Here is a 27,244-nt window from a genome sequence, read left to right as displayed (position 1 = left end):
TTCATTTCTCTAATTTCACGAGTCTAATTTTTCCTTTCCTCGTCCGTGCACGTATAGGTGTGCTCAGAAGCTTGTTCAAAATACTGTCTCAGAATAATTAGCACCCGTACGGGCTTCCTGGGCCGCCAATGAACACAGTGTAGATATGGAACATGGTTTGAAAAACTGACGCATCGTCTGCTATTCCTATACGCTGAGTTTCGTTTCCTAAGAACAGTAACCTTAAAATCAGTGTTGCTGAGTAGTTCAAAAATTTTTGAGGTTTAATGGCCGAAATATGCCCGATAGGTTGTAATTTTAAATGCTTGAAGAAGAAAAGTTTCGCCGAAAAAAACTCGTTGGTGCTGCCGCCGCATAAATTTGCGGCGAAAAGCTCGTGCTGCTCGTTTGAACCAATCGGCATCGCTCGGTTCCGGTTTTAGTAGTCCCGCCTGACGGAGTTGTGTTTTCTGCACCTTGCCGCGATCGTCTTGTAAATGCGCGTTGTTTAGAATTTTTACTCGAGTCGTGTTAATTTTCTCCAAATTAGTGTCGCGAACTTACCATGTTTTGACCGTCGGCAGTTCAAAGTGCGCGGAAAAAAACGAGAGCGACCCGGTTTGTTTAAAGCGCGAGTGGTGGTAAGCTCGAGAAAGTTGCCGCATCGCATCCGTCGGGGGTTGAGAGACGGCGGTTGTCTTGTTCCCGAGTGATGTCCGCCGTGCCGGTCTGCAACTTCTAGCTTCGGACGGCCAGAAAGGACTCTCTAACCCCACTTTTCCTGCATTTCGACTTCCCCGAGAGTGAACTGCCCATGGATAGGACTCCGTTTCCTTAGGAAGCCGCGCTCCGGAGCAAGCTCAAATCTGCTGCTTCTACCATGCCTCTTTGCGGAAAGCACCCATTCATTCGGCAGAAACCACCGGCCGATCTCAAACCGAATGAGGAGGTTTACTACTGCAAGATCACCAACGAGGGCTTCACGGACTACGAGTGAGTCTCATTTCGTCGCATTTCGGTGTCAAACGCGTGCGGGCCGGCGTCGCGAAGCCGCGCATGAAGCGGTTCTTTTTGACATTCTGACACCCTCACGATGTCGCACTGCTTAGCCCTTGTTAGGCCTAAATGTAATTTCGTCGCAAAATTTGCGCTTGCAAACGATGCGGCGGTGTTGCGGGAACACCCTGAGGACACTAGCTTTCGCCCTGACTGCTTTCGGATGCGTTCGCAGTGGTTGGGGGCTTCGGGACAAATGTAGCTTGGGCCGGCAGGTAGGTGCGTCTCGGATATTAGCGTTCCAGCATCTCTTATTCTTCTGCCCGCCGCGTTTCAGGCCATTTGGTGCCCGTTGGCGGCTGACTGCGTGTCGTGGCATCACGGGTAGGCTCGATCGCCTTCTGCTGGGGCTTGTGATCGCTGCAGAAGCGTGACACATGCCACCATTTCGTTTGGTTTCAGCCTGATTTGTTGATATTCAGTAATGTTCGTTACTCGTTGCTCACGGATTGCTACTTTTCCGTCTTCAGTGACCTTTTTCCAGGCTTGAGTCATTCGCTTCCAGGTTGTGAAGCTCCTTGCGGGTGGCAAGCAATTATCCAAATCGTTACGTTTGTTGTGCCTTGTTTACTTTGAGATTCGCTGGTGGCTAAATTCATGTAAATTCTTGTTACTCCTTCCCTGTGGTTCCAGTTCGCGCTTAAAACTGTGTATGGGCTGACATTTCTTGCATCTCAACAATGACTCATTGCTGCAAATTGAACTGTTTCTCCACTGATGGCTGTCTATTATACCACACATGACTTGCACTGCACTTACAGGATCAATTTAGTTGTGCATTCACTATGTTTACAGCCACTGGAGCGTCATCATTGGTTGGTTCATGTGTGTGTAAAAAAAACATGCTGCTTGTCTGAAGTCGCATGATCACTGCATCTACTGAGCTTGTTATCTCTAAATTTTTGGCACGAAGCTATGAGCTTACATTGAAACAGTTCCCCTTTCATTGCCACGCATTAATCGCTTCACTGATTCATTAATCATCATTTTTTCAGCACTAATGCTGATTTGTTTGGTAGTTATTGCACGTTCTCTTATCTCTTTGTTATGTACATGCCTTATCGGTCAAGTTGCTGCAGGTGTAGTGGCCGATGATATTGATTCGTGCGTTTGTCAAGTTTGTTTCGTGTTACGTGCAGTTGCGGATTTGCAAGTTGTTGGTCCCTTCACAAGGAGCGATGTGGGAAGTCGCGTTGCTGCAACAAGGAGTCAGACTGGCATAACAGGTTTTATCAGAGGAACAAAAGCAGTAAACACACAAAATGCAGTTGTGTGCGTGCTCTACTCCTTGAGTCACAATGGCCAAATAGGCTCCTTAAACGTGCAGTAAAGACTGTAGAAAAAAAAAAAAAGTGCCCTGGTTTGAAAGGCAAATACATTGTATTTCTTTTTCTTTTTGTTCAGGGTACTTTAGTGGAGAATGCCTAGCTGTAGCATAGAATGCAATATTATTCACATTTATACAATCTGCGGCCACAATAATTGGGCAAAAGCTAAACAATGTCTCGCCTGGACACTGATATTCGACATTTACTCGCTGCGAAAGTTGTGGCAGCAGATGTATACTTCCGTCAAACATTTGCACAAGCAAAGCGATAAATTTACGATCCGAAAGGGAGTAAGACAAGGAGATACCATCTCTCCAAAACTATTCGCAGCATGTCTGGAAGGGGTATTTAGAAAGCTTGACTGGGGAAACTTAGGATTAAGGATAAACGGGGAATACTTGAGCCATTTGAGGTTTGTGGACAACATAGTCTTTCTGAGTGAGACTGCAGAACACCTCCAAACAATGCTTGAGGACCTACAATCAGAACGCATGGCCGTGGTGCTAAAAATAAATAAGAATAAATCTACAGTAATGAAGAATAAGCATGGCAAGAACGTCTTCTATAGCTTAGGAAACGAAACGCTAGAGGAAGTAACAGAATATAACTACCTTGGAGAGATGCTTAGTGCTGACCTCGACCATGAGAGAGAAATCCTGCCCAGAATAGGTATGGTTTTGGGTGCACTCAGCAAGCACTCCCAAATAATGAAAAGTGAGCTACCTCTGTCACTCAAAAGCAAAATATACAACCGGTGCATGCTGCCGGTGATGAAATACCGAGCTGAAACTTGGCGCATTACTAAACTGGAATGCAAACTTAGATCGTCTCAACCGGCCACGGAAGGAATAATGTTAGGAGTAACACTCAGGGACGAGAAACGAGCTACCTGGATCAGAGAACAAACTAGAGTTGCCGATATCACAGTTCAAATAAAGAAAAAGAAATGCACTTGGGCTGGCCATGTGACAAGATGAACCAACAACCAATGGACAATCAGGGTAACAGAGTGGATACCAAGAGATGGGTGTAGAAGAAGGGGAAGACCACTAACCCGATGGAGGGATGAAATAAGGAAATTCGGGGGCAAACTGTGGACTCGAACAGCGAAGGGCAGGAGTGGTTGGAGGTCAATGGGAGAGGCCTTCGTCCCGCAGCGAACCTTAGTCTTGGTGGTGGTGATGATGATAACGATAGCAGATGTGTACTTCCCCCAAACTTTTGCATTCTTGACAAAATGTCAAAAGTGCAAATGTTGCAGTTATTCATGTGCTCAACGTTTAAGCAGCATTAGAAAGTGTTTGTCATTTTTTCGCTCTGGAGTAACTCTCGTGTTAATTTCTTCCTTCTGTTTGGCTGTCAGATTCGGCCACAAGTTGCAACCGCATCTTTTGGATATTGGATCTTTCGTATTGTTGTTGGCAGTTGCCACCGTCGTTTGAAAGCTTCTTTGCAAGGATTTCCAACAAAATTCCCCCACTTCCTCCCACCCCCGTCCACACTTCTGGCTCGAGCTTGTTGTAAGGTACAGACATTCCAAAAAATTGTTTAAATGGACAGGCAATCAATTTTTGTGGAGTGTGTGTTGTCCAGCTCATATCAAAGCCAGCATTTTATATGGTGGGGTAACCGCAAGTAATTGCTAAATAAACAGGCGGAAATAATTTTAATTTGGCACTAAAATTTCTGAAGGCTGAAAGGTGGTGCCATGTAGTGCCTAAACATGCACTACCTTACGTGTCTGAACATTTCCGTAGGTTTCAGAGCATCATTCAAAAACCACATGAAGCAATAGGGCACACTGCACATTATTTTTGTTTTTGCCTGAGACAAGGTTTTAAATACTTTTTTTTTTCATCTTGTGTACAGTTGAAATAATGTGGCCGCATGGCTTTTGGCAGGCCATGTATGACTGGTGGATCTAAAAATTCTGATTTAAGTTCTATGGTGCTATCAGCAAGACCATTTTGGGTTAAGTTGTTTGCCCTTTCATTTGGGATAGAGAAAATATACTCTGCGAAAGCTGTGGGTCATGATAGAAAAGAGGGCTTACAAGGCTGGGACAGCGCTTGTCCATGATATGGAAGATTGTCTGGCACTGTGCCCTTGGTTAGATTTGGAGTCGTATCCTTTCTCAGCGATCCTGGTCGTTAGTAACTGTGGTGTGAAGCGTGACGAGATTTGGTTATTCATTTACTCTCAGTGCAAACGCGTTACAAAGAGGAGTGGGGAAAAATTTAACGAACTGTACAACCTATCCCCATAATCCATCAAGAGTACAGAACTCAAAGGGAGGAAGTGTGCAGAAAAACTAGTGCACTTTCTGGCGTATAAATCACAGCTTTTGTTTGAAATGGCTGCGCTACTTAGTTATGGAATTTTTGATGAAAGGATTGTTTATGCAAGAGGGGGGGGGGGGGGGATATATATAATGGTGTGACTTAGCTACATAATTTTTTAAAAGAACACGTCTTACATGGCAGGGCTACGTCTGTACAGTGGGGAAACTTAAATGCCAAAAAATAATGGCGAAATTCGGTAATAATACCCGTGCCACACGTACACAAAAATGACATTAAGTGTTTAAGGCCTTAAAGGAGCCATGAAGACAAAATACAAGTTGGGTTTATTACAAAGACTGCTTAGGCCCGATAACAATGATGCCAATATCATCGCAATCTTTGAACAAATAACGGAGATATTAAAGAAAACGTGTGAAGCCAAGGCGACCCCCTAGCCAATTTCCCGCAACTTTTCTATGACGTCACGGAACCTTGTTTGTGCGATTGGCGGCCGCCTAACTGACCTGTCGCGACGACACATGACTGGCCGTCTGTAATGGGGCGTCTAGTTCCATTTGACCGCATCACTTGAATGCTAACGTGCAGTTAACGCACTGTAAATTATGTTTTATTGTTGGTCCGTATGACGTCATTCTTGCTCATAACGCGTCACTGTGGCGCAAAATTTGAAAGTTTTTAAATACTTCTTGCTTTTTTTCCGTTAAAAAAACATCTTTTGTGGCTCTAATGGAGCTGAGTGAGATACTGAATCCTAGTTCTTTAAAATTAAATGAAGTTGCATTTTCTCTTCATGGCTCCTTTAAGATAGCAAATGTCATTAATTGGGCGGGCCGTGCTACACGCGAAAACGCAAAGGCATTAAATGTGTTAGGCATGATGGTGATCATGACCAAAAAGAGAAATTCACTCATATTTTAGAAGTCTTTAATGTAGAGAAAAACGCCTTAGAAGCGTTAAAACTGTTTTTTGCGAAAGAAAATTTTGTGAGAAATAGTGTTTCCTTAAAAATGGTGGGAGCCGTTTCTAAAAGTGGCTTCAGCATGCCGTCGCCGGCCAGTGGTAGCCAAATCCGAAAAATTTAACACGAAGAGTAACGCGATGTTCTTACTTTTGCCTCTGTTCTAGTGAATTTCGTCTTCTTCAAAACTTCGCCACCAATTGTGCACAAAAAATTGTCATATTTCGAAGTTTAGCTACATTTCCGCATCAACACTCTGGTGCTGAGAGTTCTTCATTTGGTGCTCGTCGCGTTCGAGAGTAGGCAGATTTAAGGCGTTTGCGAAGGTAAATGAGTTGTGCGGAACTCCTTAAACCAAAATGACATTAAAGCGAATGGCATTAGATTTTTGCGTGTAGCAGCAAATTAATGGCATTAAAACTTAAGGCATTAAGCATTTAATGTCATTTTTCGTGTACGTGTGGCACGGGTATAATATTACTTCCGGCTTGTATCCCTCCCCATCCCTTTCCATCACTACCTGGAACGACGGGCTTAGCTCTGAAGGGGAAGAAGTACTGTGCAGACTGGTTTCCCAGGCAGTCGACATGCTCGGCCAGCAGTTTTGGCCGAATAGACAGTCTTTACAACTACTATTACTTTTCCAGCACCACACTTGATGGCTCCCATGCTCTCAGTCTAGTTGAAAACGTATTAAAAATAGACGTCAAAGTTATATACGTATTGTGAGCGTGTGTAAGCGCCGTCAACATTACTGGACAATTATTGCGCTCTGGGACACTTACGTGCTGTGGCCAATCGCCGTCATTCGGTAGGACCAATCCCTCATCTGTGCATACCCATTATCATCATCTGTACATAATCATCGTCACGAGTGCCTGATTCCGTTGAGTCACCGACGGTCTCATTAAACCTAGTCCGCTGGTACTGGTGCCGACTTGTGCCGGGTCTTCCGTCTCCTTACAGTATTAACTAATTGCAAATTACACGTTTAGGAAGCCTTAAAAAAACATTGGAACTTGGGCTTTCAGCTACACCTATGGTTTCAGTAATTTGTCATAAATTACACCATGCGGCTGACTCCGGGTGAACATTTGCAGGTTTATGAGTCAGGCAGGATCACTGCCATCAGCATAATCATCATAACAAACAGCCTAGCGCGGGTGGTCCTTCTCGTGAAAGGATACCCTTTGGGAGGGTACTACTCTCAGGCTAGCCATGCCACAATTCTGATTTGTAGTTTTGAAGTTACAAAACCTGTAAGCACAGTTAAGTTCCTGATATTTTGTTTTTGCGTTACACAGAAGTGGGCTCATTCTGATTCGATAATTTCACGTGAGAGCCGTGATTTGCACTTTCTAATGATGGACGTGTGTTGTAATTCTGGCTAACAGTTTTTGCAATTCGAACAATGGCTTTCCAGGAAGACCTCAGCATCTTTCCCCTCCTGCGCATTGTTTTGCCTAGATGATGCTTATTTCCCCACTTTTGAAGTCAGTAATGGTGCTTATAAAGCACCGTAGAGCCTTAAAGCCTTATAAAGCACCATATAAAGCCTTAGCATTGTAGCGGGTGTCACTGTAGTTTGGTTTTATTTGTTACAGCCGACGTTCCACTTATTACAGAACCCCTGTCGGTATTTTGGTTGTTTCCCCCAGAAAAAGACTTTTGTTGACTATGCCACTGGTCTCTGCTGCTTAATGTACTTACTTTCTTAGAAAGCATTTTATCTTCAATTTTCGTTTTGTTTGGCATTTACATTTTTCGAGACTGGACTGGCACTGAGCGAGTTGCCAAAGGCTAGTTATTTCAAATTGAGCGAAGTTTGATTTTGAGGTCACGACCCCTTAACGTCGTGTTGTGGAGCTGTGGTTTGAAAAACAGCGCCTGGACTCGCAAAGCTGTTTGCTCGCAAGACATCGTTACAGCAACTTTGATTAGCCAGTGCCCTTAGCCATCATCTCCCTTTTGTCAGGGAACAAACCGTACAGGGGGGGGGGCAAATTGTAAGCTGTTTTTACTGCGTTTCACATGCAAACAGCTGTGTGAATCTCAGCCCAGTTTACACATTGAAGAACCTATTATAAGACGGTATTCAAACCATATGTCAGCCCACAAAGCTACAATGATGAGCTAGAATGCAAGTAAACTCACTTAACCTCCACTGTTTCAGGACTGCTGTGAACACCTGGAACGTATTTACTGCGTGCTTGTTTTTGATCTAACATTTTCCTTACGTGGGAGCTGAATCAAGTCCGCGAAATAAATTTCTTTATTGAACAATTGTAAAAAAAAAAAAAAGTCAGTTTGTCGTTTACCAGAAGAGCAGGTTTGTTAGCACTTACAGTTTGTGAAGGCAAAAGGCAGTCTTTTTGCAGATATATTGATTATCTTGAGCAAGGCTGAGTCCTTTCGTTTGCTCACTAAACGAAAGAACTCAGTCTTGCTCAACATCTTGGTGTAAGGGGTGAAAGGAGGTGGGATGGCTGTGGGAGGGCTTGTCAGCAAAAACATTGATAACAATATTAGAGATTAGCCGTGCAGTCAAATTGGTGAAGTCAGGGATTTATCTAAATGCTTTGTTTTATTCTGCGGCAGATACAACACAGATGATTAATGTATTGACGAGAACGTGTTTTTATTGCTATTTGTGTTTTTTTCTGAAAAGTGTTACTATCTTTTGGAGCATCGGGAGTGCACGTCCAGTTTGTGACCTGGTTATTTGTTGCATTCCTCTAAAACAATTACGAATGTTGCTGCCTTATGCGTTAGCTTCAAAACACATGATGCCTACTACAACAGTAATAACACCATTGAACCAAATTCAAATCGAATTTTCACGCACTAAAGCTATGCCTGGGCTGTCAAGGCCAGCTGAAGTGGATAGTAAAGGCTTAATTTAAGCCACTTTGAGTTCTTGACGTGCAGTGACATGGTGCACTATGTTGACAGACTGTTGATATTAGGACGGGGCTTACCTCTGCTGTTCAATTTTTTGCAGTTGTTTCCAAGCTTTAGAATGTTGCTGCGGCATTTCATTTTGGCTAGCCTTGTAGTGGACCCTCAAATTTGATGTGACCATTCATTCGAGTTGGTCCTCTTTGATGAAGAGCATTCTAACTACTAATGACATACACAGTTCCAATAACTGTTGGAGCAATGTCTATTGGTAGTCCGTTTGCAATCAACAGGTTTTTATTAGGTCATTTCGCATTTTCGAAGTACTGCATATGGTGAATGGGGTGGTTATAGGTGGCCACATGACAGGATCAGGTAGGAAGTCTTATAATATAACAGACTTGTGGGAAAGGGCCATGCAAATTCCTGCTTAAGGTTCAGTGATGAGTTAACCTGAATAGAGAAATAGTGGGTTTCAGTTTCAATTTGTTATATAAATTGACTGCTGTGGCTGTACATGAGGATAGTTGTGGGACCATAGCTGCTGTGATGCAACAGGCAATTGACTTGCAAGCTCATGCCAACGATTTTTGCCTTTTTTCTTCTTTTCTTTCGTTGTTTTTTTTTCCCCAATAATCTTTTGCAGGCACTTATCCCAGGTACCTAGTGGTGAAGGCATTGCGGCTAAGCACAATCCCAGTTTTTATTCCCAGTGAAAAGGCAAAACACAGCAAAAGCCACATGTACGAGATTTAAACTCACTTAAGTCCCCCAAGCGGTATAAATGCCCAGCATTGCTTGCCCTGTGGAGTACAGTTTTCACCCATTAAACCTCTTTCCCCCCCCCCCACTCTTTCAATTTCTTGCCTTTCTCTTTAAATGGACACTAAAGGGATTCTCGGCCGATTGACACACATGGGCTCTCAAGCACCGTTTTTGCAGATTTGCCAGTTTGTGTGTGGCAATTAATGCACCCCCAGCAAACAGGGTGTGATCTAATGAACTGCAAGCGTGCATTATGTGTCTAGACAGCCTTAGAAAAAACCAAAAGGTCAGTGTTAACCATGAAACAAAAGAGAAAGCAATATTTCAATGACTGAATTGCAGCCAAAACTACATTTCAAACCTGCGAGATGTTTGCAATGTTGGGAGAGCTTTAGGGATGGCTGAAAAAGTGGTCCTGTATTGTTTTGGTCTGTTTGTCCAAAGGTTAAGGAGTAAACTCAGTCTAGATTTGTGTTAAGCGGAGGAACAAAGAAACGAACCACATAGTGCAGCCTTGGATAAAGTTTTTGTCCGAATACAATGTGTATTGGTTTGGCTGGGGAGTGGTAGTCACTGCACAAGCGGGTGTGCGATAGCTTGGTTACTGCAGGTCTGTTTTTAGAGTGCTGCAGTGTTGGAACTTTATTCCCTCGAGGACAAAGAAGTGATCGCAGATGGTGGTAGAAGAGGACGATGAGGAATGATTGTGGCAATGGGACGTGTTCGGCTTGTGATGTGATCTAAATACAGTTCTTTTCTTTTACCGGAGGCATTGTAGTCGCGACATGCAGCTCTTAAGCTCCCACTCCTGTGGTTTTGCGTCACTGTCAGCCTTGTTGTAACCGAGTGAACGAAGAGCACACCAGAGGTAGATGAGATGGAGTGAGCAGGAAAATATGGCAAAAGTGTGAGGGGGAGGGCGGTGTGCCGAGGCCGCATGAGACATGCTTGGCAGCGATGAACTGCTGTGAAATTACACCAGTGTAGCGTGTGCCATTGTGTGTTTGCTGATGTCCCAATCACTTTCTGAGACGCAGCAGCTATGCACTGTCACTGAGAAGACTGCATTTCGTGCTGCGCTCAAATTTCGCATTGGGGAGTATCGTGTCAGCCAATCTTTTTATTTGGGTCAGCTCTTTTGACTGTTTGGACCAAGTCATCACTTTCGATATTCCTGTTAGATACAGCCTTCACCGAAAGCTCCTAGGCCACGCCAAATTTCTTTGGTCGACAAAGACTTCAAAGCAAGAGTCTAGCCGAATTGCTTTACGACAGTGTGGAAGAAAAGTGCTTTTGCCAACTTTCTTGCATAAAAAATTTCTTCGCTATCACTCAAGAGGTGAACTTGTACGTTGATTTCTTTGGGCCTAATGACTTCTGGCATGGCCTACATACTTTTGACAAAGACTGTACCTGTGGTCTACACTGTTGTCTCACCCATTGTCATCACCAGCCTATCTACACCCACTGCAGGGCATTGGCCTCTCCCATTAATCTCCAATTACCCCGGTCCTGTGCTAACTGCGACCAATTTATCCCGGCAAACTTCTCAATCTCATCTGCCCATCTATAACTTTCTGCCACCCTCTGCCACGCTTGCCTTCGCTAGGGATCCACTCTGTTACCCTTAATGACCAACGGTTATCTTGCCTTCGCAATACCTGCCCTGCCCACGTCCATTTCTTCTTCTTAATGTTTACTAATATGTCCTCAACACGCGTTTGTTCCCTGACCCACTCCGCTCTCTTCTTGTCCCTTAATGTTACACCTATCATCTTCCGCTCCATTGCCCGCTGAGTCGTTCTCAATTTAAGTTGAACCCTCTTAGTGAGCTTCCAAGTTTCTGCCCCGTAGGTGAGTAGCGGTAAGATGCAGCCGTCATACACTTTCTTCTTCAGGGACAATGGTAGGCTGCCATTCATTACCTGAGAATGCCTGCCGAATGCGCTCCACCCCATTCTTATCCTTCTAATTATCTCTGCCTCATGGTTGGCTTCCGGGGTCACAACTTGGCCTAAGTATATATATTCACTTACCGCTTCCACTGCCTCGCCACCTATCTCAAACCGCTGTGCTGTCCCAAGGTTATTGATCATTACTCACCCCGTGTGGCTTCTGCCCCCCTTTTGCAGCGAGTACTTTGCCCGGGTGATCCTGTGCAACAGCCTGGTGTGGACATGCAGCCTGACGGGCAAGCCCGGCCTGACCTTCCAGGATGCGCTCAACTCGGAGGAGCACGCCCTGCAGGTGCTGGCCTCCTTCCCCACGGGCCTGCGCAAGCCCCTGCTCTTCCTCGCCAACCTCACCCAGCGGAGCCGCCTGGCCGACCTCTGCGACGACGTGTACTCGTTCGCCCGCGACCGCTACTTCGTCGGCGAGTCCGTCGAGGTCACCATCAAGAGCCAGAAGTGAGTGGGGCAGTTTCTTGCTTGGTCGGTGCTGGCACACAGAGCGAGAATAAGAGAGGAGGGGGGGAATTGTGCTTCCTTGGACAGACAGATAGTGCCACAATAAGTGCTTGGCCAAAGTTAAGATAGCGGCATCTGTTGTGTGAGGAGAAACTGCGTTGCTGCCCGGCTGCGATCGGCATTTCACTGCACAGCCCGGGAATGAATTGTGGCCACCATCATTTCTTCCATCAGATGTTGCTACTTTGTCCTTCATCGCAGATACCAAGAGCTTTGTAGTCTGCAATGGCTTTCATTGTGACGATACCTGGTTGTTTGTCCACACCGATGGGCCGTTTCTCCTCTTACATATACTTGCTCTATGGTGTTGGCGCACAGTTTTTTTATTCAAGGGCATGCTGTTTTGTAACTGAACCTGCCTTTCACTTCTCTGACTATGTTTAAAATTGCCCCTAGACCGTCCGAAGTTTGTGTCAAATCTAGGAACCCCTGTTCCCAAAAACGTTCCAAGTTAGCACCTACAGAAAGCCCTACTAAGCACTGCTGGTTGCACCAGGGTGGTACGTACTGATTGTAGGATTTAATGTGCCGATGCTACGCAGATGATGAGGCGTGCTGTAGTGGAGTGCTCCGGATTAATTTTGACCACCTTGGTATCTTTAACGTGCACCGAAATCACACACACGGGCGTTTTTGCTTTTGGCCTCCATCAGAAAAGTGGCCGCCGCGGCCGGGAATCGAATCCACGTCCTCATGCCCAGCAGCACAACGCCTTGAGCATGAGGATGTGGGTTGGACTCTTGGCGTAAACAACGGTCCATATCCTTGAAAGGAGTGAGTAATGGAAAGATATCGCTGCAGATTGTCGCGAATGCAAGGAACATCCCTCAAAATGCTAGGCCTGCCGTGGACAACCTGGTTACTTGGCTACTTTCAATCGTTGGTGGCTGCTCATGATGACCTGAGCTCATCATGAGCAGTCGCCACTTTCTTGCTTATGATGACTTGTGGTCGTCATGGGCCTTCATAGTTAAAACATAGATGGCAGCACAGGTTGTCTCATTTGCACTTTTATTCAATGAGAGTTTACACACTAGATGGCGGGATGCGTACCTTGTGCTTCTAGCGTGTTATAAACAGACGTGACCCCATCCGTGCAGCGTTCTATATCTTTCTCCCTCAGATGCTTAGAGTGCCAGTAATGAGGATGTCGGTGTCTGGTTTGATTCTTCAAGTGAAGAAGATAGCGATGGCATTTGTTAGGACAGCAACTCTGAATGTCATTACAAAAACACCTCAAATGCCATGTGTATGGGGTCTTAATACGTGATGGAGAGAAGAATGACCATTAAAACATTATTTTCTGCCGTAAAATGTTTTCACAAATGTTTTTTCCCTTTTGAAAATTTTACCCGAAGCATTTCATTTCGTAAAAAAAAAATGGCAATTTTGTAACATCATTGTTTTTTAGTGAGTCCGTAAGGGGTTAAAAATGCTGGCACAGGTGCATTAAGTCGCAACTGCACTCTCAGTGGTGTACGCCTACTGGCGCATTCCCGTGCGCTAGCATGCTTGTTGCCGGCAATAGAAGAAGCAGCCAGGCAGTTCACCACATTCTGAAACAGAGCTTTGAAACCCCGTGTAACGTTGGGAACGTTGGGTCTGGTGCAAGGCTTGCAGGCCTAGGTGCCAAATTTGAACGCTCTGGACGATTCAGAACGCAGTTTCAAGTTGTGGATAACTCTGCGGATAAAGCATACCAGCAAAGAACTGATGTGCAGCTTGAAACTCCGCCGACAGGCTGGGTTCTGTCCTGCTTTGCGTTCCATGATGACTCGTGAGTACGGAATGCGCAACTACCAGTTCAACCCTTCGACACGTGCATAGTTGTGAAGGACCCGCCATTTCTCGAAGACTTTCAAGATGCAGCCTTTTGAGCTTGTTGTATCGCGCATTCGTTATATCAAAGCATGCACACCCTCATCAAGCTTCAGCTCTCAGTGAAGGGTGCGAGCTGTGCGAGTGTTGCCTCCTCTCGAATTTTTGGCTATGCATCTTATAAGATGCCAGAGTTGCTTCCACTAAGTCTGTTTGCTCCTCTCCTTGGTGGCACAAAACAGATTTTAACAGAACTGGCCCTATAAAAAGTTGCTCCTGGACTGAATTCGGCCCGTGCTCTTTATAACGGGTTTGGGGGAAAATGAGTGAAGGAGAAGAAATAGGCTTTAGGCTCCAGCTGCTTCACACAGGTTGCCATGCAATGGTACTGAATGATGTTTGATAACAGAACGAGCTAGAGAAACGCACCCGCTTTAGCATCTGCATCAAAATTTATGCGACTCTTTGACTGACTGTGGGGGTTAACTCGCCGACACCACGCAGGGGATGAGGTGCGCTGTAGTGGAGGGCTCCAGATTAATTCTGACCGCCGAGGGATCTAGTAACGTGTGCTGAAACCTCGGTGCAAGGGCATTTTCGCTTTTCACCTCAATCGGAAAAGTGGCCGCTGCGGCCGGGAATTGAACTCGCGTCCTTGGGCTCAGCAGCACAACGCCATAGCCACTGAACCACCGCGGTGGCTTTATACGACTCTTTAAAGTTCATGGTGGAAAATTAATTGAGGAAGGGGTGTTTGAAGTTTTAAATAGTTTTTCAAAGCAACAAATTTTGGATATCCTTAACTTCTGAAGCAACAGAATCTAGAAGCATGAAAAAATCTAATTGCTCTCCTTGTTAGATTATGGTTGTATAAAACCCATAAACTCCCATTCAGAAATGATTTCCAAACACTTGGAGTAACTTTTACGGACAAAAAAAATGTATGTATGTCAAGCTATTCGTTGTACCTGAAAATTTATTTCGTATCAGTGATCCGCACACTGCAACATGTATGTCTGCCATCTTCCATAACTCTAGCTTGAATATTTTTTTCTCAGAATTTTTGAACCAGTGTCACAAAACAAGGAACGGGATTGGTGTGTGTTAGATGGGTCAGATGAACCCAATCAAGGGCAGTTGCAGTAAGAGTGGTGCGGCCGCATCTAAAGTCCCAAAGATGTTCTTTGGGTTAAAATTATGGAACGTGTATTGCTGGGAGCAGTGCATGCTCTTGGTGCGAAAAATATTAGGAACCCAATGACATTGGCAAGGCTTCAGACTGCAGTTGTGGGGTTAAAGGAGTACTGACACGAAATTTTTTTTCTCGGCTATAGGTGCCTACGAGCTTACTCTAATCTTACGAGCTTACGACAATCTAATGGCACATTAGATTGTCGAACGCAGGATAAATAATAACTTACAGCTGCGTTTATTCATGTCAGTTTCGGTTTCGGTGAAGTGAACACTGAGGCAGCCACCATGACGAGAAGGTGAATTTGCCGTCACTGTTCTCGTCGAATGACAACCAATGCCGGTCTGCGTGCACGCGCGCTAGACCGGCTTGACCGGCTAGCCGTAGTCGCACGTGGCGTCAGTCCCAAAAGCTGTGACGTGATGTGCAAGGCGAAAAAGATTGCGTCAACAGCACTGCGGCTGCCTCGATACATCACGAGAGTCCTAACGTCGGCCGTTTGGGTTGAGAAAGCACAAGAAGCACAGATGACGTCGTGAGCTTGGTCGATGGCGCGGATGATGAGCTCTCTCGTGCGCGCAAGGATTAAAATTGATTTAAAATATGTTCTACTGAATGGTTACGGTTTAAACTTCCGAGGAGGTATCTGCACACACAAAGGAAGCTTTTTACATAGTTATCTGAGCTTTGAAATTTCGTGTCAGTACTCCTTTAAGCTGCTTGACATACAATAGGAACAAATGCTGCACATAACACACAGTCATGAGAGCAGTACTGAAAGCCTTTTGTGTAGTTCTCATGAGATCAGGCACAACATGCCTTAAGCAGCAGCTAGGCCGTCTTAAAATTTGTACTCATGTGCGCAGGTGTTCATGAGTGCTTTTTGCATGGGTTTAGAAAAACGAGAACAATTTAGTCAGTACTAAAAGTAATTTAAGATCCAACCTAGACCTCACTAGTTCAGAAGCAAGAAACATAGCCATCCCGCTATGACTACGATCCCACAGTGGGACTGACATTGTCCTGGGATGAGGACAGACGTGTGCACACGTGAGCACTTCTTGCACCCACGTGGTGAGACATATTGTGCCTGGCGCCATGCTCTGTTAGTGTTTTTGTGTGGAACACAGTTGGAAAGATTTTTTCATTCATCCACCAAGCAGCCTAAATGCTACATACTCCAATGATGAAGGAAAAAAAAAGTGCCATAACAGCGCAAACACGACAGGATTGAAAGGAAGGGAACAGGACAAGCCTGGCTCCGTTCCCTTCCTTTGTCGTTTTGTGATGCCTGCGCTGTTGCATCGCGAATGTACACCAGCTGGCGCAGATTTCTGTTCCACCAGCAGGCATGCCTCGCATTTTAATTAAGGAAAGCACTTTTTGCTAAATTGGTCTAAATTGTCACTGCTATCAAGAAACTGGGTATACTGAGGGTACATACCCACGCATGGCACATACATAAGGGGGAAGGGGGGGAGGCAAGGGCCAATTTGACAGGTTGCAGAGTAATCTGGTTTCAAAAAAAATGCAGAAGCTGTCCCCGCACCCTTGCCTACATGCCAGCACCCGGCACATGCAAGGGAGGAATAGGTCGAGAGTGGATGGGATGTAGTGGGCCACATGCTTGGAATGCAGAATTGCTTGCCTGCTTGCTTTTTCTTGAGTGATTCGCTAAGCTGCTGGACATTTTTTTTTTCTTTTCAAATTTTATTTACATGACTAACTGAATGTGGGGATTTAAAAACATATTTTGAAGGTAAATGTAAAACGGGGTTACAATAGGAAAGGAACAGTGAACAAATTCTTCCCCTTCAGCCGCTGGTCATCTGGGTTGGTCATTCGTCACGGCTGTTGTTTAACGCCAACTTACCGAAAGATCGCGAAATAATTTGTTTGGGAGACCATAAATCTGTTGTTACAGGGTTGTTTGCATTGAGATGGTAAATGCCTTGTTGCGATAGCAAAGTTTCTGTCACCTTCCTCTTCCCTGTGTGGTTAGCTCGATACGTTTTTCTACAAAATGGGGCTCGTGTGGTGTGCGCATGGTTAACAGTAATGAACCTGCCGTAGTTAATGAACCACTTATGTTTTAAAGCAAATGTTCTATTACATTCGCGCAGCCTGGATTGAGTCTGGTACTAATATCGGGCATGTTCAAATGTAGCTTCCAAGAGGAAGATCACTCCGGGAATGTGGCATTATATTTTTGCATTTATTTTAATGCCCAGGTTTGTCCAGGTGCAGTAATGTGGTTTGGACTGTCACACTCATGCAAACTCTGTTTAAGTAGCCTTTAACTAGCTAAGCGCTTTAAAGAGATTTCAGCTTGCAGTGCTTCGGTTTAGAAGCCGGGCCTTGCTTTTGAACTGATTCAGGTGATCACATGTGGACAGATGCTGAATGTGTAGTCAAGTACAGTGGATCATGCTGGGAATGGCAGCCAAAGTTTTAATCTAATTTTATTAAGTTCTGGTAATGGCTATAGGCAGCTGAACTTTGGGCATTTAGCTGCACTTCGCGATAGCTGTCTTCCTGGGAACGGAAGGTGAAGGTTCGTCTTGAGCCATTTCGGAACTCTTTCGTTCCTTAGAGTAGTGATTTACCAACTTATCTTGCCGGCAGGAAAGGCGTGACTATCACAAAATACTCACCGTATTATCTGTACTACCGCATTGGGTGTGCTTTGTGTAGGTAATTTATTAGTTTGTTTGGGATGTCTGCATTAACTGTACTGTGTGCATTCCAATTCAGTTTGCCTGAAATATTAATTTCATGTTTTCAGCAACAGTGTCGAAGAGCACTATTGCCAAACTTGAGTAATGTTGTAGTTATCTCAGTTTGTGCTTGCCATTCGAGGTTTTTGCAGTAGTCGTCCGTACCTTTTTAATAATAATAATAATAATAATAATAATAATAATAATAATAATAAGGCGCTGCTTTTGGTACGGGGGTTGACGGAATCCTCGTACAACCGGTATGATTGCTGCAGCATTATAAAGTACCCCTGCATCGATATTTATCGCAACCCGTGTGTATTTACGGGCCGTTAGCTCTAATCGTAGCATGTTGGCGCAGTCGTCTAGGCCACGTAACTGCAAGGCCAAAAACTTGGGCGTTGGTTTGGGCGTATTTTATGTTTCGTTTCTTGCGGTGAATATTCGTTCAGTTCGCTTGCAACGATCGAACGACGTTAAAATCAGCTAAACGACATTTCGGGGAGCGGAAAAGAAAGGACGAGTTACGGCGCGCGCCCGCCAGGTCGTTGCGAATGCGGCGAGTCGAGAGCAGACGACAAAAGAAAAAAAAAATCGTCTGCGCGCTTCCCGCGCGCCGCTAGGCGCCGCGCCGTTCGGCGGCTGCGTCACGTGGTACTTCCGCTGCCCTTTACGCGCGCTTTTTCTGCGTCGTGGTGGTGGTCTCAGCCCGCGGACTCGGAAGTCAGTACGGTGATTTTCGAAGTTGTGTCGAAGAAGTGCGGCGGTTTAATCTGAGATACGTTTACCGGCGAAGACGCCCGACGCGTCTTCCCACCGCTTGCGACGATGGTGGTCGACAAGCGCAAGAAAGTAGCCAAGAACTGTTCCAAGATCACGGACTTTTGGTGAGCGATCTACTCTCGCGATTGCGACGCGCGCGAGACTTCAGCCCCAGCTGCGGTCTTAACCTTACCTGCTGTATATATACGTTATGTAGCGCAGGCGAATCGCGTCCCGTAGAGCGAATTGCGTATGCTTCGGCTTGCGGGGTTTGTTGTGGCGGTCGCATACGGCTTTGAGGAATGCTCCAGCGCCGCGCTTTTTTTTAACACTAGCGGTGGGTCGGCCGCGTTACCTGAACATTTCTCAGAGCATAACGATGTTGTCGATGCTTTGTTTTGGCGAATTGTAAAAATAGTTTTTTTTTTTTTTTTTTAGTAGACGAGCGGTTGCTTGCCTGGCTTTCGAAGTATACAAGCTTCGCAGATTCGAAGCCAGGCGGTTTGGCTCGTCGCTTGCTGGATGGACACTTCGCACCTGTTTCTTTTGTCAGGCGTCAAGCCTCTCCGCTCTGCGCGACGGGAAGTTTTTTCGGCACAGGGTTCTCTCGCTGTAGCGACTTTACGAGATCTCAGCCTGGACGATGCCTGAAGAACGATTGTTTTGAGGGAGCGCGTGTGAACTACTGATCAGTATTCCCTTCGGCTCACGAAGCCGGATGTCCTAGTGTGAAATCAGTTTGGACATCTCTAAACGGTGTATACCGCGGATGGAATTTGTCGGCACGTTTTATTTTAATTGACGCTTTTTTGCTCGCGGGAGATGACGTGCTGCGGGTGTTTTAACTAGAATTTTTTTTCAATGACATGGTCAATCAGCTGTAGCTGATTTCACTGGAACGGCGGCATTGGTCACGGAGGGTTAACTGTGCAATTAAAAAAAAATGCCTAAAAGCGTGGTTTCCAGGTTATAGTTAGTTGATCATTGTCAAGCGCAAACATAAAACAAACTAAAGCCGAGACGGAAGTAGAATGGACGAGAGCTGTTATGCAGTGACAATATGTGCCATCAATCGAATTTCGTTCCAGATTGGCTACTGTTTGCAGAATAAAACAGTAGCCGGCCTTATAGGAATTTTTTTCGTTTTGTTCATGTGTGCATACTGCATTGTTGACATGCAGCCATTTTGCTTTGTGCCTTGTAGCTTCTGTTCCACATCGTAGTGTCTTTCCTAAGTGAAAGAGCGGTGCTCGACGAACTGGTACATTTGGGCGTGAACGTTGCCTGTGTTTGCGTACATTTCTATCTCCTTGATCATTCCTGGCTAAGCCACGCATAGGTGTAATATCATGTAGTGGCACTCTTTGACCTCGTTTTGACACCTTAACAGTGTCAAAATTACGCTATCTGTCACTCATTTTATATTTAAAAGGGATGCTGTGGAGCCTTACATTTGAGTTGTTCCTTTCATCCACTGACTCACATGATAGCTCAAATGGAGGACTAATTTAGCAATTTGTTAGAAAAAACTTTGCTCTTTTTTTTTTTCTATGTGCAAGAAAGTGGTGGCCTGTTATTGTGTTTAGACCTGTTCCCGTCCATTTGTGATTTAGCCTAGAGCAGAAAACTGTGTCCGTTTCATTTATCAACCGTAAAGACCGCTTTTGCTGTGTGTGTGTGGTGCTAACTACTTAATTCGTTCCCTCCTTAATGAAATGTTTTTGACACATTTTTATTCACTGTGATATGTTTGACTGGATGTAGTTTGTGGCTGAATTAAGGATGAACTGGTTGAGAACTTTACCTATGCTGAGCCCGACCATGTGGGTTTGATCCCGGCCGCGGTGACTTCTGAAGCAGGGAAAACGCGTGTTTTCAACTCGCGTTAAAGATCCGTAGGTGTTCCAAGTTAACCTGGAGCCCTGGCATTAAACCCATAATTTTTTCAGAATTCCACGCAGCTAAATCTTCCGAATTTGCGACACTTGTACCCTGTGGTTGAAACACGCTTGTTGCTCCCCCGTCATTGCAGGAAAACGTGCACCGTGACTGGCGTGACGTCGCCCCACTCCAAGCAGAGCAAGTCCCCGTCGAAGGGCACCCCCAGCAGTGCTGCCGCGTCGTCCAGCAGCGCGACCGCTTCTGGCGCCGCGTCCCCGCAGAAGAAGACGCCGGCCGCTGCCCAGCCCGTCCCGGCCGACAAGGTCAAGTACCAGGTCGTCGACCCCGACGGCAAGGTCCACACGGTGCCGCCCACTGACGTCTGGTGCGTGCTTCGTTTGTCTGCGCCGTCTTCCACTCTGGCCGCATGTTTTTCTCAACTTATTTTCTTTTTTGTACTTTTTTCAAAGATTACAATTTTCACGCAGAGAAATTGCGGACCAACTCTATGTTCTGCTTTCCTTTCTGTGGTTGTTCATTCAGCAACCCCTTAATCGTAGTGATATTGTTACAGGAGGGATTTATTTACAGTTAAGGTTATGGACAGTATGGCCAGCGACACAAATGTCAAAGTGGTTCGAAGATGGTGGTGGTTAAGATAAAGTAATTAAAGTGTGTGTCCACATGAATTGCCAACTTGTCTGTAAACTGAAAGTGGGAAGTTTGGCTAATTCAAACTTTAATACTCAAATGTGGCACATAAGAAGCAGAAGCTCCTTCAGGCAAAGACAAATTTTGCCTTTTTTTTTTTTTTTTCTTCTCTCTATCTCTGTGCACCCTGTTTGGGTAAGCATCCTTGGAGGGAAAGTTTTTCACACACTTCTCTGAATTTTATTTTTGCTGTCAATGGAGTTGCTGGATCGTACACCAGTTTTTGCTTTCTGTACACTTTTACTCCATATGTGGTTGTAGGTGTGTTCTCTGTGTGATAAACCCTTCTTTCTTTTTCCTCTTCAACGTTTCAGTCGGAAGAAGGCCTCTTTTACCAGGGAGAAAAACCGCATCTTCTTTCGACAAGCTGTGGAGCTTCAGAATGGCGTCCTGCGAGTTAAGGTGCGCTGGCTTGCTTTTCTCTTTTTCCCCCTTTTCTCGTACCTCGTGATTGTGTGCTTCTGTTTCAGTTTACTGTGCCATATCTCAGTCTCGCATTGTGACCCTACGTGAATTGTGTTCGTCTCTATAGTGTTTGCTCTCCCAAAGTTCATTGTGCTATATCTCAGTCCTGTATTGTGACGCTGCTTTTGAAAGGCGAGCGCTGTGCCTTGGGTTCTTTACCATTTACCAATTCTTGCTGTTCTTGTTTGTCACAACTACTGTGCACTGTGAAGTGCCCGACACAGCATTGTAATACGACAAGACGAAGAAAGGAAGCACAAACCACAGGCACTGACGAACAATTGAGCGCTGTATTGCAGCAGAAAACATATATAGAAAAGATAGAAAAAAGAACACGAACAATAAAGAATAGAGAGAGATATCACGTCGAAAAAACGCTATCTCGTGACAAAACGTAATCCGCCACGCCACCAACTGGCCGTCAGCAAGCCCTTTTGTGATCAAGCATGCATATACACATGCATATACCTTCTATACACACGCTCGGGCGCAGTGAATTTGTTTTAAATCTAAAGGCCCCTTATGCCTGTCACTCTTGCCGTGGTAAAGGGGTGTGTGCCTCCCTTCAAGCAAGACATGTTGTCAGCACGTAATTACATTACAAATGTGGCAAAGTGAAGAGCGTGAAAAGAATAGCGTGGTCGTGATTTCTCTCCTAAAGGGGGCAGTGCAGTGTTGTGGAATACAGCCGTCACCCGTCATCATGTTCTCGCTTCTTGCGAATTCCTTAGAAAGAGCGTTAACTCTCAAATTGGTAAAAGGGCAAAATACAGAATTGTTTTATTCAGAAGACTTCCATGACCCCGTAGCAATGTTGCCAATTTTATTACAAATTTCTCGATATCAAAGAAAACGAATGAAGTTGTGGCGACTGCCGGGCCACTTTGGGGTGATTTCTCTACAAAATTGAGGAATTTTGTTTGTGCGATTGGTAGCCCTCGACCAAAGCAACTGGGTGGGTGTAGCGGGGCCCCTCATCCCCTTTGATTGCATCACTTTTAATACCAATATGCTATAAACACAGTGATAAGTGTTCAGTGTTATCTCCATTGATCAACTACCACGTGTGGCGGGAAATTTGAGTTCTTCAATACTTCCTGCATTTTTTTTTTCTTTTTCTTTTTCGTCCTGGTGAGGAAAACATTTTTATGGCTTGAAGAGAACTGAGTGAGTTGCCAAGGGCCATTTTCAAATTAGCCCACGTGGCAGTTTGCCTTTATGGCCTTTTTATGCAACATTTGTTGTTTAACTAGAAATGTCGGCTGCTTGTCTCTGACCTTGCTTGGCTGTGTCAGGGTTGTCATTAACTACAGCACACACGCGAGTGCAGGGCGCCAGTGGCACGACTCAGAACCTTTACCCCTTCTCTCTCTCCCCCGTGCAGGAGAAGACGGAGAAGAAGTACGGCCTGCACCAGCTGACGTTTGCAGACATGTTTACGGGCCCCGCGCCCACCTTCAAGGCGTCTCCCAGGAACAGGCCGTCCGCCGGAAATGCTCCCGGTTCCCCCGATGGGAAGGCTAAGGTCAAGAAGCCCAAGCAGAGCTCGCCCAGGAAGGAAGGTGAGCGTTGAGCCACGTCTGGCTTGTTGCGGGGAATCGCTGGACTAAAATTTCTTGGGGCGAGAGGTCTAAGTTTTGGCTGGTCGGGCTTGATTTCTGTGGAAGTTGGGATGCAAGAGGTACAAGACGTGGTTAATAATTTCTTTTGGCTGCAAGGTTAGGAATTGCGTGTTAGCAAGGGTGAAACAATTGCACTACATCTTTGCGCGTCGCTGTACAGTTGTCAAAGAAGGGCATTTCTATTTTCCGCAGCGAATCACAGTGGTGCACTTGGCACCGTGGTCTGTTGGACTAACCATCGGGAACTTCCACGCATTCGAAACACCAGGACCTCCCTCTTATTGAAACATGCTTAAACAGGGCCTTGAGATGGTCAAATTAACTGGAAGTTAAAATTAACAAAGTCTGCGTGCATGTGTCCGTCAAGTGTACTTTCTCAGTTGTAAGCTTTGAATTTTTTTTTCCCCAAGCTTGTGGGGCCGTTAGGCTGAGAGACAGAGATATGTTTAGACTTGAAGCACATTCAAGTGAAAATGCAAACCTTTTCGAGTTGTTCCCGTCTCTGAAGTGGGTGATGAGGGGGCTTGTCAACAAAGTACGAGGGTCTGTATGGGTTGCATTTGCATGCTGCACCCATCGCTTGTTGTCACACTCTACGATGTCGCAAGTTCTCTCTCTCCAACTCCAGATAGGAGCTAATCCTGAGCGTGTCGCCCTTTCTTCCCTCCAAGGTGCGTCTTCCCTGGTGAATGGCAAGAAGGAGCCGTCCGAGAAGGCCGGTGGTGCCGAGGCGGCCCCTGCTGCGGCCACTGTGGAGGTGAAGCAGCTGTCCAACGAGCAGCTGGCGGCCGAGGCGAAGGCGGCCAAGGACCGGGAGTTTGAGGAGCTGCTCAAGCTCAAGATCGCCCAGAAGGAGGCCCGACAGAAGGTGCGCTGGCTCTCTCTCTCTCTCTCTCTTGGAGCGTACCTTACGCTGACAGAGAGGCAGTGAGGGGGCTCACCCTTCGCCTCGTCTTAATTAGCCCTCTTGTGTCCTATGGCCTGTAATTGCCTTAAAGTGGGGGGGGGGGGGGGGGGGGGGCATTGTACAGTACAACCTGGTTGCAAGAGACATTCGAGGGAACCAAAAAACGTGTCTCTTGTAACCAAGGTCTTTTGTATGCAATGTTGCTGACATGGCGAACATAGGAAAACCAACCAAACCGCCTTCATTCAAATCTCCCCTTTAACCAAGTGTCTCTTGTAAGGAGGTTTTACTGTAGCGCACCGTGCGAGTAACATGGACGGGCACACAAGCACTCAAAGCGGGCAGTGGTGTGGGCCCACTGTATTACTATCTCCGTTCGTTTATTTTCTTCTTTGAGTCTGTGGCAAAGTCTTTATGCTTGCTTTACAGAGAAGATACGACTTGAGGCATTATTTAGGTTCGTTAGATCTATACAGCGGCACGTACAAAATGTTGCAAGCTCGGCTAATCGCAGGGCCCCCGGGTTGGATTGCCAGTGCGGAGCCTTCAGGCTTGACAGAGCCACTGCCGCATTTGCGTCTATTCCAAAGATGATAGTTTCTCTTGGCCTCTTAAGCGCGGAAATTTTGGTGTCTGTCTGTGTGTGTCTGTCACCAGTATCCGAAACCGTCGAGACGAGGGGGATTAGTACCTATGTAGGCTGGGCAGGTGTCTCTTGAGTACTCGGGGGACCTGGTGGGTGTTAGCCGGGGAGCTGGTTGGGAAAAGGGTCCGGAGACTAGGTGTTGTCACTCCGTTGCAGGTTCTCCCTGTTCTTCGATGTCGGAGCTCAGATGGTCGGATCCTATAGTGGGGTCCGCTGAATTCCAATTGGAACCGTCTGACGCCCATCCTGAGTTATCAGGCCTATTTTAGGAGTCAGACACCTAAGGATTAGAACAAAAACCTCGCTGTCCCCATTCCCACCCACCTTCCCATAACCCATTCCTTATTACCACCATCCGCATTCCTCATCCCAACCTTTCCTGCTACCGTCCCAGGGGAGATCAGGGGAGTCTCCCCGGGCCCGCTCTCCTGGCTGTGGTGTCGCTGTGTAGCATTTTTCCCTTTTATTTTCCACTTCGGTGGGTATTTCCTTCTCGTCAAAACTCTAGTTGACTTCGGTCCAGTTTGTTTATTTTTAATTGGCGTCACCCGTGATACGTATGTGGTACGGGTTTGGCTTTTATTTTATATTATAGCCCTTTAGCTTTATGTCCCTCGATTGAGCCACCCAGCCAAAAGTAAAATGAATTCTCGAATGAGAAGTTGATGTAGGGAAAAATTTTCCAAACCATTAAATCTGGGAACACGCGTCATACTTGTCAACATTGTTCGGCAAACAGAAAACATTAGGCACATTTGAGGTGAAACATCAACACACAAGTGGTATTTGCAGGGTTCTTTTAATTAAATATACATTGCTACTTGATTTTTGCGACGGGAAATAAAAACGTTATGCCTCGCAAGCAATGTTTTCATCCAAAAAATACGAGGATTGCTTGTTACCAACCCTAGGCCTTGTGGGGCAGCATTCCAAGAAGTCCCACAGTAACAAATGGTTCCAATTGATGGCGTGCGAGCAGTGAAACGGGGGGTGAAATTGCATTTCCTACAGAAAACCTTCACCGTGTCTGTCGTGGGAGGAGCGAGACGGTGAGGGGTAGGGGGGGGGGACATTTTTGTGGCAGAGGCAGTAGAAGGCTATCGTCTCTTGACGACATTTGCGGCGAGGTGAGCATATATGTGGCCAATTTTTGGCTCAACAACTTTGTCATTTCTGCACCAATCCTGATCATTCTTTTTGCATCTGTGTCTGTGTGATACCAAACACAGGCGTCGTACCCCAAAAGTACTTGAAAGAAAAGTGTCGCGGTGGCCCCTTAAATCTTCAGTGGAGGCACCGTGCTAATACAGTGTGTATATAAGCGAGTGCCCATGATATTTATGCTACACATCGTAGTTCTGTTATATATGCCTGCTTTTAAACGAAAAATTGTGGTTTTCGTGCACCACAATGCATCAACATCACGATGCGTCCCCTGGCTTGATGACGGGTGTCGGCCTGCTCCTCTTTGAAAGCTGGCTGGTATCCTGGCTGCCGCTTGTCACAGAAAGATTGGTTCTTCAAATCAGTAGAGGTTGGATTGAGGAGTAGGTTGAAAGGGATTGACCCGCCATGGTGGCGCAGTGGCTGAGGCGTTGCGCTGCTGACCCCCAAGGACGTGGGCTCCATCCCGGCCGCGGCGGCTTCTTTTCAGATAGAGGCAAAAGGCGAAAATGCCTGAACGTTTAGATTTTGGTTTTTGTTAAAGCTTCGAGATCCTCGGGTAGTCAAAATTAATCCAGGGGAGCCCCCGTACTTTGGCGCATTAAGCCCAACAATCAAGCAATCAATTTTCTTTTGAAGCGTTGCGTGTTAATCTCGCTTCCCCTCCTCTTTTCCCCTCGTCCTGGTTGTCGCGAGTGCAGAAGAAGATGGAGGAGCGGCGGCTGCACGCCCAGTTCCTGACCGAGTGGAACCGGCAGCGCGAGGACCTGGAGTGCGACGACCTGCGGGAGCTGCCCCCGCTGGTTCCCCTACAGTGCGCCATTCCCCCCGAGCGCTTCGGCGACTGCATGGTCGTCCTGGAGTTCCTCAGCCTGTTTGCACAGCAGCTCGACCTCAAGGACTTCTTCCCGGCGGGCGTCAGCTTCGGTGAGTGGCCCTGCACTGCCTGTCCGCTGCTGCTGCTGCTTGCATGCGTCGTCGTTGGGCATCTTTGTTAGTTAAGGTGCGGTCACACTAGCCCGACCATCGGTCGATTTGGTTGGCCAACACCGTGTCGGCGAGCTGTCGGCAGCCATGTCACACCGCGCCGACGCCGACCGTTGCCCAACCGTCGACGTCGGCGAGAAATCGGCGAGGCGTCGGTGTCTGCGCGATGTCGGCCGACGCGCTTGTCACACCACGCTGACGCCCGCGCGACGTCCCACACCGACGTCCCCGCAACGGCCGACTCCGCCGCCTTGCCTCTCCGCCGGAGATCTCTTTCTTTCCCTAGTCAAACTTGGAGTATCTTGTCGCCGCAGCACGACTGAAGCCATTCGTGCGTACTGGCGTGTGCGCTGCTTGTACTGTATGTACTCCTCAACTTCTTGTTAGATCACGGACAGAGAAAAAAGAGCTGTGCGCTGCTGCCGTGGCAGTAATAATATGGATGTTAACCCCCGGCGAAAAGACCTCTGTAGCACGTAAAATATGCATATAAATTAGTGCGTACGTCAGCAGAAGTTTAACCTCCTCTAATGGAGAAGGCCTGATTTTGCACCATGGTACCGCATTTTCGAGAAACATGGTGCGATTAAGAAAAGGGAAATTAATTGCTGTGGCTC

General features: G+C 46.3%; 1 protein-coding gene across 2 annotated transcripts in view; it reads left to right on the top strand.

Annotated features, from left to right (window-relative positions):
• The first annotated feature begins 406 nt into the window (after positions 1–406).
• The window catches only part of Acf (ATP-dependent chromatin assembly factor large subunit), a 57,201-nt gene continuing 30,363 nt past the window's right edge, over positions 407–27,244 (top strand). The window contains exons 1-7 of one of the 2 annotated variants that reach the window (XM_077680690.1): positions 407–972; positions 11,420–11,695; positions 20,277–20,510; positions 21,151–21,238; positions 22,686–22,863; positions 23,595–23,791; positions 26,342–26,567. In XM_077680690.1, the coding sequence (XP_077536816.1) occupies positions 860–972; positions 11,420–11,695; positions 20,277–20,510; positions 21,151–21,238; positions 22,686–22,863; positions 23,595–23,791; positions 26,342–26,567 (1,312 nt within the window). In that variant the 5' untranslated portion in view covers positions 407–859. Of the gene's footprint in view, positions 973–11,419; positions 11,696–18,161; positions 18,370–20,276; positions 20,511–21,150; positions 21,239–22,685; positions 22,864–23,594; positions 23,792–26,341; positions 26,568–27,244 lie in introns of those variants that run through there. The other variant, XM_077680691.1, reaches the window with a different exon arrangement.

This window comes from Haemaphysalis longicornis, unplaced genomic scaffold, assembly GCF_048455015.1.
Source record: "Haemaphysalis longicornis isolate Haplotype H1 unplaced genomic scaffold, Haemaphysalis longicornis Haplotype H1 scaffold_8, whole genome shotgun sequence".
Taxonomy (NCBI): domain Eukaryota; kingdom Metazoa; phylum Arthropoda; class Arachnida; order Ixodida; family Ixodidae; genus Haemaphysalis; species Haemaphysalis longicornis.
Note: the sequence above shows the minus strand (reverse complement) of the source record. Positions and strands in the feature narration are given on the sequence as shown.